Genomic DNA, 13,409 nt, shown 5'->3' with positions numbered 1-13,409 from the left:
ACCACTGATCACCCCATTGATGGATCCTGGGGCAACAACTTCAGATTCTATGAGTATGTCTTGCAGTCCTGCATCTCCAAATCTTTTTCCTAGAATGCTCAGGTAGGACATGCATGTGTGAAACTCACCTAGTCTAACCACTAGACGCTTTGTTAAGTCATCATCTTTCCAGCGGATCTGCTGGGCTTTGGCATATACTGTATGGCTTGATCGAAAACGAACACTACATGGTCCAGTTCCAGCCAATCTGCGACTTTGATACTTCGCTTCAGAATGGTATTTACTGTGGACATCTGTGTAGTTGAAGCCTCAATGACTGGAAGATAATACAGTGCTGACTTTTGCAGAGTGCTAGCACCTTGAAGCAATGTATGGAAACCAGTCCAGCTTGGGATAGTGCATTTTCCAGCATCTATGGACTTCACTGAAACATAGAGGACAGCGCTGGATGAGGGGGGCTGGAGACGGGGACAGGGACCCGGTGAGGGGGGCTGGAGATGGGGACAGGGGCCCGGTGAGGGGGGCTGGAGACAGGGACAGAGGCCCGGAGAGGGGCACTGTAGAGGGGGACAGAGGCCCGGAGAGGGGGGCTGGAGACAGGGACAGAGGCCCGGAGAGGGGCACTGGAGAGGGGGACAAAGGACCGGTGAGGGGGGCTGGAGATGGGGACCGAGGCCCGGTGAGGGGGGCTGGAGACGGGGACAGAGGCCCGGAGAGGGGCACTGGAGAGGGGGACAAAGGACCGGTGAGGGGGGCTGGAGATGGGGACCGAGGCCCGGTGAGGGGGGCTGGAGACGGGGACAGGGGCCCAACGGCGGAGGCCGGACACTGGGACAGGGGCCCAGTGAGGGGGCCCGGAACAAAGGGGCGAGGGCGACAACTCCAGAGCAGGACCCCGGACGGGGGCCACTCCAGGTGCAGACCTCGGGACCGAACCAAGGGGCCCGGAGAAGAGGGGCGGAGGCGACGACCCCGGAGCAGGACCCTGGACAGGGGCCACTCCAGATGCAGACCTCGGGACCGAACTAGGGGGCCAGGAGAAGAGGGGCGAAGGCGACGACCCCGGAGCAGGACCCCGGACGGGGGACACTCCAGGTGCAGATCTTGGGACCGGGCGCTGGACCCCGGACGGGGGTCCCTCCTGGCGTAGACCTCGGTGCAGACCTCGGCGTTGACCATGGCGCAGACCACAGCGTAGACCACGGCGCAGGGGTGGGCCAGACAAGGAGCCGGGACCAGACGAGGAGCCGGGACCAGACGAGGAGCCGGGACCAGACGAGGAGCCAGGACCAGACAAGGAGCCGGGACCAGACGAGGAGCCGGGACCAGACGAGGAGCCGGCACCAGATGAGGAGCCAGGACCAGACGAGGAGCCGGGACCAGACGAGGAGCCGGGACCAGACAAAGAGCCGGGACCAGAGGAAGAGCCGGGACCAGACGAGGAGCCGGGACCAGACGACGAGCCGGGACCAGACGACGAGCCGGGATCAGACGAGGAGCCGGGACCAGCCCAGGAGCCGGAGGCAGGAGACTCCCCGGGGACAGGAGCAGGAGCACGACCCGGACCAGACGTCGGGGTCTCCCCGCGAGCCGGAGGAACAGGGGCAGCTAGAGCCACTTTAGCTGGGGATAAACTGGCAGTAGAGACTGAGTTAGCTACCTGGGTAGTGCTAGCTGCAGGACCTGTGCTAGCTGCTAGGGCTACACTAGCCGGCGGGGGTTAAGGCGCTAGCAGTAGGAACTCTAGCGTGCGTAACTGAGGGACTAGGCGTAGGAACCCTAGCAGAAGGGACCGAAACGCTAGCAGCAGAAGCTCTAGCGGACAGGACTAAGAGGCTAGCAGCAGGGGCTCTAGCGGACGAGACTGAGGTGCTAGCAGCAGGGGCTCTAGCGGACGAGACTGAGGTGCTAGCAGCAGGGGCTCTAGCGGGCGAGACTGAGGTGCTAGCAGCAGGGGCTCTAGCGGACGAGACTGAGGTGCTAGCAGCAGGGGCTCTAGCAGACGAGACTGAGGTGCTAGCAGCAGGGGCTAAGCTAGCTGTTGAGACCATGGGGTTAGCCGATCGGGCGGCTCCAGGGAAACTGACCCTGCTAGCTGAAGGGGCAGTCCTAGCAGTGGGGAAACTGACCTTGCTAGCTGAAGGGGCAGTCCTAGCAGTGGGGAAACTGACCTTGCTAGCTGAAGGGGCAGTCCTAGCAGTGGGGAAACTGACCTTGCTAGCTGAAGGGGCAGTCCTAGCAGTGGGAGACATGCTGGTGATAGATCATACAAGACATTATCCTCTAAGCCAAGCTGCACTTTAACATAGGCCTGGGTTGTTTTTATTTCTGTTAGCGCTGCCACTCTGCAGTAAACAGACATCACTGATATAGAGTGTCTGGTCAGTAACATGGGTCTAGAACCCACCTAACCCCTGCTCACTTTGACAACCTAGGATGGCTTAGAGTAGACGACAGAGTACATTTTCCTTTTTGAAAATCATCTGACATGAAGATGGAACACATTTTTGTTGTTAATATGATTTATATTACTGGTAGTTCATACAAGACATTATCCTCTAAGCCAAGCTACACTTTAACATAGGCCTGGGTTGTTTTTATTTCTGTTAGCGCTGCAGATATAACAAAGAGGTCTAGCTGAGTCAATGTTGATGGTTTTGTTGAACATTTGTACGTCACAGGAGAGAAACCGTGTATTCAAAGAAAGCTATTAAAATAGTCTTTGAATCTAAATATACTTTCTTTGTAAAATTTGTCATAATGTAGCATTTGTGTGTGTAACGTACTGTAAAAAATAAATGTTTTTTCACAGGAAATTCACTATTATTTTACAGATTACTTTTGTTTTTCTACTTTAAGTGTAAATGCCATACAAATATAGTAAATTACCTTTTATCAAAATATTAACCATTAAATAAAGGTTGTAATTAGGGCTGTCAGTTTATCTGTATGTCATATATGTCCTGATGAATTGAAAATGGGGGACCCTGATGTAAACAAGACGAAAGTCTTTCTCTGGTCTGCATCCCCTTAACAATTGTGTGTATTGAGCCGTACTGTATTGTACCCATTCTGCAATCTGTTATTTTCATTCAATCAATTTTATGAATGACCGAAAAAACAATGTTACAAAGTAAAGTTGACAGCTGCGTTGTGTTATCGTTACAATGTACAGGGAAATAACATTATGGCGTTGCGAGTGAATCGCGTCGCGATAATATACATGTATTCCATAATATGTAAAGTACAGTTGACAGCTGCGTTGTGTTAACGTTACAATGTACAGGGAAATAACATTATGTGGTCCTCGTTTGGATAATATGTAAAGTACAGTTGACAGCTGCGTTGTGTTATGTTGCAATGTACGCGGAAATGCTGCGTTGTGTTGCAATGTACTACATGCATTCCATTTCGGCGTCTGAGCGGGGGGAAAGAAAATGCGCATTTGGAGGGCGTTACCGCGGCCAATCAGGGCAAAATGCTGAAGCGCTCTTGCACTCTTCCGCTGGGATTAAGCTACACGTGTCCTGGATGTGTGTGGGGTTTGAGATAGGTCCTGGATGTGTGTGGGGTTTGAGATAGGTCCTGGATGTGTGTGGGGTTTGAGATAGGTCCTGGATGTGTGTGGGGTTTGAGATAGGTCCTGGATGTGTGTGGGGTTTGAGATAGGTCCTGGATGTGTGTGGGGTTTGAGATAGGTCCTGGATGTGTGTGGGGTTTGAGATAGGTCCTGGATGTGTGTGGGGTTTGAGATAGGTCCTGGATGTGTGTGGGGTTTGAGATAGGTCCTGGATGTGTGTGGGGTTTGAGATAGGTCCTGGATGTGTGTGGGGTTTGAGATAGGTCCTGGATGTGTGTGGGGTTTGAGATAGGTCCTGGATGTGTGTGGGGTTTGAGATAGGTCCTGGATGTGTGTATTGTTTTTGTTACAAATATGTTTACACACAAGTGTGACTGTGATCACCTGAAGGTAATCAACCTCTACTCTCTTTAGTGCTGAAATAACACAACACACTACTGTACAACTCTTTGGATAAAAGTGTTAGCTAAATTACTAAATGTAAATGTATGTAAACTCCAGGGCCCTCATTTATCAATGGTGCGTACGCACAGATATGTGTGTAAACCGTGCGTACGATCATTTCTAAGCAAAGTGTGGGATTTATCAAAATGAACGTGTGCTTGAGATTGTGCGTATATCTACATTAGTTTCAACACTGATGTGTTCGGTATGACCCATAATTCATTATAGTTAATTGTAAAATAGTGACATTAGTGTAATTATTGTCAAACCCTATAAATAGCATTTGGAATAGGTCTTTCCGAATCTATGCACCATGGTTTATCGTTGCATTTGGCTGATAAGTCATTGCCGGTGGCTGGGCGGAATGCACGACCCAGGCCTAATTTTATTTAATTAAATTGTAATGTTATTACTGGGGTATCTGTAATTAAAATGTCACTTAAATGTAGGTGATCGGGGTTATCCACTGAAGCCATAATGACTCTGACCAAAACCAACAGGCTCACACGTGCACAATAGGCATTGTAGAGTGCAGTTAGCCTGCTTAAAGCAGCAATTCAGTCAAGAGGATCATACAGCAGTTTTAAGTATACCCTTGCAAGGTCTTAATCTAACTTGAAAAAACCTCAACGAAAAAAAGGCATTTATTTTGCAGTAGTGTATATGGTTATGGTAAACGCAAGCGCAAAATAGTTGTTACGAGTTTGTATTGTCCATTGGGTTGCACAGGTATAGCAATGTGCTTCAGCGACTCGTTCATTTCAGGCATTACAGTGCAAAATGTCGGGTCAGCTAGTAATTTATTTCTGTCAATGAGCTGGTTCTGTAGGACTGGGTCAGTCAACATCCTTGGCTCCCGGTGCACCGAAGATAGTCTGCACGCTCCTTCCTCCTCAGCAGAGTTGTCTGTGAAATTGACAACTTCATTGGATTTATTTATTCTCAAAAAATATCTATAATCATACGATTAAATATTGTTTAAAATAAAATGCTAAATACTATTATTCTGTGTGTTTCCAAATAAGCTTGTTCACAACGGAAAATGCTGTATACGTTCAATTTGTTGGTTAGACCTCCGTGATCAATCAATCTCAGTGAAGTTTCTCATAGTTTGCTCAGCTTAGTCCATTATTTCACATTCAATGAGGGTGTCCATTAACATATATGGTTAATTAGGGGCGGTTCTGTATGCAAATGCTTACAATCATGCACGAGCATAGACGGTAAGAACAATGGTATTTATCAACACGGAGTGTGCGTACGACCTGTGCACGCACGGTTGATAAATCCTGATTTTTCTGTGTGTAAGAGACATTCTAAATTCCATGCTTAGGAACGAAAATAGAACACTTTCTACGCATTATTGATAAATGAGGGCCCTGAACTGTAGATGATAGGTTTGAAAACACTTCTCACGGTTCATCGTCTGAGCTCTGCATCTGTGTCTTCTTGTTTATCTCGGGACCTTCGTTTGACAACCTTCTCCTTTCCTCACCTCAGGTACATCTGCTCCGCCCTCGACAGACCGCCGTCCCCTCCTGAGCTCAGAGGAACAGGGGTCGGCTGGGGTCATCGTCATGGTGACCTTCGCTGAGAATCTGGGGGCCCACCACCTGCGGGAGCCCATCTGCCTCTCCACGCCTGTGTCCCCCGCGCTGCGGCGCAAACAGCTGATGTGGCAGAACGCTGTGAAACACATCATCAACCAGCGGGAGCAGAGTGTGTCCAGCGTGCAGGTGAAGCAACCAATCACCAAGCGCCTTCTGTCATCATGTCATTGTGACCGATCGTATGTTACTCCTTCTGCGTCGTGTTAAATGTCGATGTCCCGAGGGAGTTTCGAACCTGTGTCGGCCGCACCGCGGGCGACAGCATAGACCGCTATACCAAGAGGTGAATTCACTTCTTAGTAACGTGTCTATGTGTCTTTTAAGGGGAAGTGAGTTTACCTCGCAGTACCGCTTACTGCCACAGTCACTTCACAACACACGTCCATCGTGACTGTGGATATTACTCACGGACCTCCGTTACATCATCATGTCATCATGTCATCATAATTATCACATGTCATCATGTCATCATCATGTCATCATCATGTCATCATGTCACATCTCATCATGTTATGTCATCATCATGTCATCATATCATCATGTCACATGTCATCATGTCATCATCATGTCATCATGTCATCATGGCATCATGTCATCATCATGTCATCATCATGTCATCATCATGTCATCATCATGTCATCATCATGTCATCATGTCATCATCATGTCATCATGTCATCATCATGTCATCATCATGTCACATGTCATCATCATGTCATCATGTCCTCCAGCTAAACGTTCAACATACAGACACACCTTTCTAATGGATATTTATGTTTATTTATTTGCACAATGAAACAAAAAGAAAAACATCAAACCCCTAGAATAGATGTTTATGAAGGTAGCTCACCTCTGTATTGCAATCCAACCATGTGTATGTGCTTCACGGCCCGTCCCTCTCTACGACCAGGAGTGTGGAGGTTCACAGTGAGCAGTGCGCTCTGCTAATACTTCTGTTTCAAATGGAACCGTTGGCCATTGTCTGCTATTGTAGCCCAGCGAGAGACTGCTGGGAAACTGTAGCTCAATACTGGAGCAATCAGTGAAAGGATGGTCTGTTGGTCAGGTACTACATGGTAGACAGTCTCTATGTGTCAGGTACATGGTAGGCAGTCTCTATGTGTCAGGTACATGGTAGACAGTCTCTATGTGTCAGGTACATGGTAGACAGTCTCTATGTGTCAGGTACATGGTAGACAGTCTCTATGTGTCAGGTACATGGTAGACAGTCTCTATGTGTCAGGTACATGGTAGACAGTCTCTATGTGTCAGGTACATGGTAGGCAGTCTCTATGTGTCAGGTACATGGTAGACAGTCTTTGTGTCAGGTACATGGTAGACAGTCTCTATGTGTCAGGTACATGGTAGACAGTCTCTATGTGTCAGGTACATGGTAGGCAGTCTCTATGTGTCAGGTACATGGTAGGCAGTCTCTATGTGTCAGGTACATGGTAGACAGTCTCTATGTGTCAGGTAGATGGTAGACAGACTCTATGTGTCAGGTACATGGTAGACAGTCTCTATGTGTCAGGTACATGGTAGACAGTCTCTATGTGTCAGGTACATGGTAGGCAGTCTCTATGTGTCAGGTACATGGTAGACAGTCTCTATGTGTCAGGTACATGGTAGGCAGTCTCTATGTGTCAGGTACATGGTAGACAGTCTCTATGTGTCAGGTACATGGTAGACAGTCTCTATGTGTCAGGTACATGGTAGACAGTCTCTATGTGTCAGGTACATGGTAGGCAGTCTCTATGTGTCAGGTACATGGTAGACAGTCTCTATGTGTCAGGTACATGGTAGACAGTCTCTATGTGTCAGGTACATGGTAGACAGTCTCTATGTGTCAGGTACATGGTAGACAGTCTCTATGTGTCAGGTACATGGTAGACAGTCTCTATGTGTCAGGTACATGATAGACAGTCTCTATGTGTCAGGTACATGGTAGACAGTCTCTATGTGTCAGGTACATGGTAGACAGTCTCTATGTGTCAGGTACATGGTAGACAGTCTCTATGTGTCAGGTACATGGTAGGCAGTCTCTATGTGTCAGGTACATGGTAGATAGTCTCTATGTGTCAGGTACATGGTAGACAGTCTCTATGTGTCAGGTACATGGTAGACAGTCTCTATGTGTCAGGTACATGGTAGACAGTCTCTATGTGTCAGGTACATGGTAGACAGTCTCTATGTGTCAGGTACATGGTAGGCAGTCTCTATGTGTCAGGTACATGGTAGATAGTCTCTATGTGTCAGGTACATGGTAGACAGTCTCTATGTGTCAGGTACATGGTAGACAGTCTCTATGTGTCAGGTACATGGTAGACAGTCTCTATGTGTCAGGTACATGGTAGGCAGTCTCTATGTGTCAGGTACATGGTAGACAGTCTCTATGTGTCAGGGATGGTAGACAGTCTCTATGTGTCAGGTACATGGTAGACAGTCTCTATGTGTCAGGTAGATGGTAGACAGTCTCTATGTGTCAGGTACATGGTAGACAGTCTCTATGTGTCAGGTAGATGGTAGACAGTCTCTATGTGTCAGGTACATGGTAGACAGTCTCTATGTGTCAGGTACATGGTAGACAGTCTCTATGTGTCAGGTACATGATAGACAGTCTCTATGTGTCAGGTAGATGGTAGACAGTCTCTATGTGTCAGGTACATGGTAGACAGTCTCTATGTGTCAGGTACATGGTAGACAGTCTCTATGTGTCAGGTACATGGTAGGCAGTCTCTATGTGTCAGGTACATGGTAGACAGTCTCTATGTGTCAGGGATGGTAGACAGTCTCTATGTGTCAGGTACATGGTAGGCAGTCTCTATGTGTCAGGGATGGTAGACAGTCTCTATGTGTCAGGTACATGGTAGGCAGTCTCTATGTGTCAGGTACATGGTAGGCAGTCTCTATGTGTCAGGTACATGGTAGACAGTCTCTATGTGTCAGGTACATGGTAGACAGTCTCTATGTGTCAGGTACATGGTAGGCAGTCTCTATGTGTCAGGTACATGGTAGGCAGTCTCTATGTGTCAGGTACATGGTAGACAGATCGCGAATAGGGTCTAAGGTCCAACATCGCGAAGTTATCCTTTTAACTAGGCTTGGCTAGTTCTGTATGGTGGTACAAAGACGATCATAGGAAAGGACAGACACACACTATAGCGCCACCATCTGGCCAAATGGCACTAAATTCGACATCGGACCCCCATTGGTGCTCAGCGACACACCCACAGAGCTTGAAGCCGATCGGAAGCACTGTTCTCGAGAAATGCGAAGGACAGACACACACTCACGCAGACAGAGATTCCTTCCCTTATAGTTAGATGGCTAAACTAATTTATTTCTTTATTTCTTTATTTCAGATCCCCATTAGTCACTGCCTCAGCAGCGACTATTCTTCCTGGGGTCTGGATACAAACATATAAAAATTAAACAAGAATAATCAATAAAACAACATAAAAAACAAAACAAATATCAATAAAACACCAATCAAATATACAAACAATTATAGAACATTAAACCAATCAAACAAATATGTATGCCAAATTTTCTAATATAGAACAATAACAAATATACAAACATATAGAACAAATCAAATATCAATAAAACAACAAATATCAATAAAACAACAAACGGAGACATCTCAGAGAAAACTATAACGTGCTCAAAAGCAGCACGACATTCCATACACTAATACTCTAATACTCCTCATAATCACTAGACAAAGACGTTCCAAATCAACACATAACCCAACACAAGGGGCGACAGTGGCTCGGGAGGTAGAGCAGTCGTCTGGCAATCCGGAGGTTCCCGGTTCGATTACCACTCCTCCCGGGCAGCGTGTCGATGTGTCCTTGAGCAAGACACTTAACCCCTAATTGCTCCCGATGAGCAGGTTGGCACCTTGCATGGTTGCCTCCGCCGTCTGTGTGAGTGAATGGGTAAAATGTGAGTAACAAATTGTAAAGCGCTTTGGATAAAAGTGCTATATAAAAAAGCAGCCATTTACAAGAACCCATTCATTAGACACAGATTAGACCCAACCAAAATCAATCTCTTTCTGCATTACAGCCCCTCTTAGTCTCCTCTTGAATCCCACCTTACTGGTAATTTAAACCAAATATTGTGGAAGTCTATTCCAGTAGGACATTGCCCTGTACATTACAGTTTTCTTTAAGGCTTCAATTCTGGGTCTCGGCAGGGCGAAACTAATGATTCCTGGCAGAGGGCAATGGCTAGTTCTAGTGGAAGCCGAACTAGAATGGAGAAGTAAGACAACTCCTTCCCTCCACTAGTCTGAGGGTCCACCTTGGGCAAGTGTTAGTACCCTCTCTAGCCTCCCTACCCAGGGATACAGGGTGCCGCACTGCCTTGTGTGTGTGCGTAGGGATACGCAAAGGCTAAGGGAGAAAACCCTGAAAGAAAACCGCACTGCCTTGTGTGTGTAGGAGGAATACGCAAAGGCTAGGTCCTCACCGACAATGGGATTACCTGTAAGGAAGGGCATCCGAGGTATAAAACTAGCTACAAACCAATAATGATGACTCCAGTGGTGTCACTGTAGTGGGAAAATAGGGACGTAAAACAAAGATGATGATGATGATGATTCCTTGCAGAACTATAAAATTTTTCCGTTCAAAGATGACCGTAATCTAAACGGAGACCTTTGTTTGAACAATCAAAATCAGTTGTGTTGACACTTCCATTGTGAGGCAAATACGACACCTGACAAAGCGCACTACTTGAGTCGCCTACTGGCCAGCGGTCTTAGGGGTGTCGTGAAACATACTGAAATGAAAGGGATGAAGTTACTTTTATAATGTTGTACAACAATGGTGTAACAGTGAACGTATTAGTCAAATGTCTCTGTCTCGCCTCGACAGGTAGGGGTGGAACCAGCACGCAAAATCATCGTGACGGACACCTACATCGATGAGATCAACAGACAGATCCGCAGCAAAGCCTCTCGCGGGGCCAGCAAGCGGCGTTCCTCAGTAGCCCGCATCCACCCCGGCTACGAGCGCGGCTCCACCGCCACGGGCAGCAGCGTTCAGAGCGACTACGCCAGCGACGCCGACTTCTTCGTGCGCTGGGGCCACACGGTGTGTGGCGTCTACGTGCCCACCCTGAGACACACGTTCAAGTCCCGCGACCTGGAGAGGCTCTACCAGAGACACTCCTCCCACCAGCGACGAACCTCGCTGGCCATCACCAACGTCATCGACGCCATCGCCAAGCTCCACATCCTGGTCCTGTACCTGGCGCTGGCCCCGGAGGCCTCCACGGACACCTTGCGCGGCTGGCTGACGGGCTTCTTCATGGCGACGGCCATGGCTCTCTGCGTGCTGGTGTTGACCTGCAAGAAGTCCATGTCCCCGCGGTGGCTCCGCTACGCCGGCCTGGCCAGCTGGCTGTCCCAGACGACGCAGGTGCTGGGCGGGCTGGCGTACGGGCTGGAGAAGGACCCGTCGTGGTACGTGCTGTTCACGCTGTTCGCCACCTACACGCTGCTGCCACTGCCGCTCCTCTGGGCCATGGTCGCCGGCTCGCTCACCTCCGCGCTGCACCTCCTGGTGGAGATGGTGCGCCACTACAATGACTCTGTGCTGTTGAGAGAGGTGGGGAGAATCGACGCAGACTATACCTTGATCTCTTGAAAACGTTGATGTTAGGGGCAATGTTGACGTTGCTATCGGATGGGGAATCATTTCAATTCACGCAGGTGGACAATAGTCTTTGATTAAGGATATAGTTTACAGACGGAATGACAGAGAGACCCATGTTACAGCAATGGCCCTATAGCTTAGATCTCTGTCAAATGACATGTTGCAACATAGAGAGACCTATGTTACAGCAATGGCCCTAACCTAGATCTCTGTAAACGGACATGTTGCAACATAGAGAGACCTATGTTACTTTGTGCACTTTGTGTCCAAAACCACTCCTCTACCTCTTCCCTGAGGAGCCTCCTTATGGGGCTTTAACTCTCCAACAACCCCCTCCCTCCTGTGCATAAGTAATGGTAATCCTACTATTACTATGATGTAATTTTGCTTATGGGAAAGAGCCTGTGGCACATACAGTAAAACTTAATTTCATATCTCTGATCCTCCTTCCTCCCGAAAGATTCATGTGAAGATTCATTCATCTGTTTAAATAACAATATTAATTAATGTCTGCATACACCCTGTTATTCTGTGCAGGTGTTTGCCAAAGGTCTGCTGTATCTGGGTATGAATACGGCGGGCCTGTTCATCCACTACCTGACGGACCGCGCCCAGCGACAGGCCTTCCTGGAGACGCGCCGCTGCATCGAGGGACGCCTCAAACTGGAGAAGGAAAACCAGAGACAGGTACTGTGGATACTGTATGGCCATGCAAGGCATTCTGGGGATTATTGTAATTGTTTTATCTTTATTTCGAATACAATGTAAATACAAACAATATAAAACAAAAAAAATCATTGATCTCTAGCAATGAAAAAAAATTAAAATAAAACATTTCGAAAAGGAGTAGGAAGAAGTATACACTTATTTAATCATACCCCTTTTCCACTACTCAAATTAATGTACTAATTTAAAACCATGCAGGAGCTCCAGAAAGAAAAGGGCACCTAAAACTTTTTATGGATATCCTGTCCCAAGTGGAGATATATATATATAAACATATATATTAGGGCTGTCAGTTTATCACGTTAATTAGATTAATTAATTACACAGCAAATTATCGCGTTATGAAAATTAACTCAAAATTCATTAAAAAAAAATTATAATAATTTAAATCTCATTCATTCCATAAGAACATAGAATACACATTTACAAACTTTTTAAAATGGTCCATTTGCATGTTCTTGGTATCTGATTCTAGGGACATCTATGGATCTCAGGGAATGTATTCCCAGTGTCAGAAATACTGTGTCTGTTACTAGGCTTGAGTACAAGAGTACAAACAAAGAAATGAAAGCAAAGAAACAAAAACAAAGAAACAACAAAGAAACAAAAACAAAAGGAACATGAGACCATGGGGGAACAGGGGAGACAGCATGATAGCACAAAAAAGACTGGAGACAGACATCAATCAGGTTAGAGGGGAGGGGGGGGTTTAAGGGTGGGGGGGGGTTGAAGGCAAGGGAGAACAGGTGGGTTTTGAGGCGAGCTTTGAAGGTGGAGAGTGTAGGGGAGTCTCTGATGGACTGGGGGAGGGAGTTCCAGAGTCGGGGTGCAGTACGAGAGAAGGCCCGATCTCCGAAGTTTTTAAGCTTGGATGTCGGGACAGTGAGGGAGGCAGTGGAGGAGGACCAGAGGGAACGGGTGGGGCGGTAGGGAAGAAGGAGATCAGTCAGGTAGGGGGGGGCCAGGCTGTGGAGGGCTTTGAAGGTGAGGAGTAGTGTTTTAAAGTTTATGCGGTGTTTGATCGGGAGCCAGTGGAGGGAGTGGAGGACAGGAGTGATGTGTTCGCGGGACCGGGTGTTAGTGAGGAGGCGGGCAGCTGAATTTTGGACCATTTGCAGTTTATGGAGGGAGCGGGAGGTGATACCAGTGAGGAGGGAGTTGCAGTCTCCACAGTCTTCACCTCCCGCTGCCTACGTCGTGTGAATAACATCTTACAGGACCAGTACCACCCAGCACACCATCTTTTTCAACTGCTGCCCTCTGGTCGAAGGTATAATAGATCCATCCAGTCCGGAACTAGCAGACTGACCAACAGCCTCTATCCACTGTGGGCTGTCAGGCTGCTCAACGATCAACATCAACTTCCCCCTCTCGCATCCCCCGT

General features: G+C 47.6%; 1 protein-coding gene across 1 annotated transcript in view; it reads left to right on the top strand.

The window, feature by feature from the left end:
• LOC311241678 (adenylate cyclase type 8-like) overlaps positions 1–13,409 on the top strand; it is a gene marked incomplete at both ends in the record, with an annotated part of 83,783 nt that overhangs the window by 21,727 nt on the left and 48,647 nt on the right. The window contains 3 exon segments of the mRNA XM_084330555.1: positions 5,525–5,760; positions 10,517–11,251; positions 11,837–11,986. Coding sequence (XP_084186681.1) covers positions 5,525–5,760; positions 10,517–11,251; positions 11,837–11,986 — 1,121 coding nt within the window.

This window comes from Notolepis coatsorum, assembly GCF_963971535.1.
Source record: "Notolepis coatsorum genome assembly, chromosome: 15".
Classification (NCBI taxonomy): Eukaryota; Metazoa; Chordata; class Actinopteri; order Aulopiformes; family Paralepididae; genus Notolepis; species Notolepis coatsorum.
The sequence above is the reverse complement of the archived record's forward strand: the minus strand, read 5'-3'. Positions and strand labels throughout refer to the sequence as shown.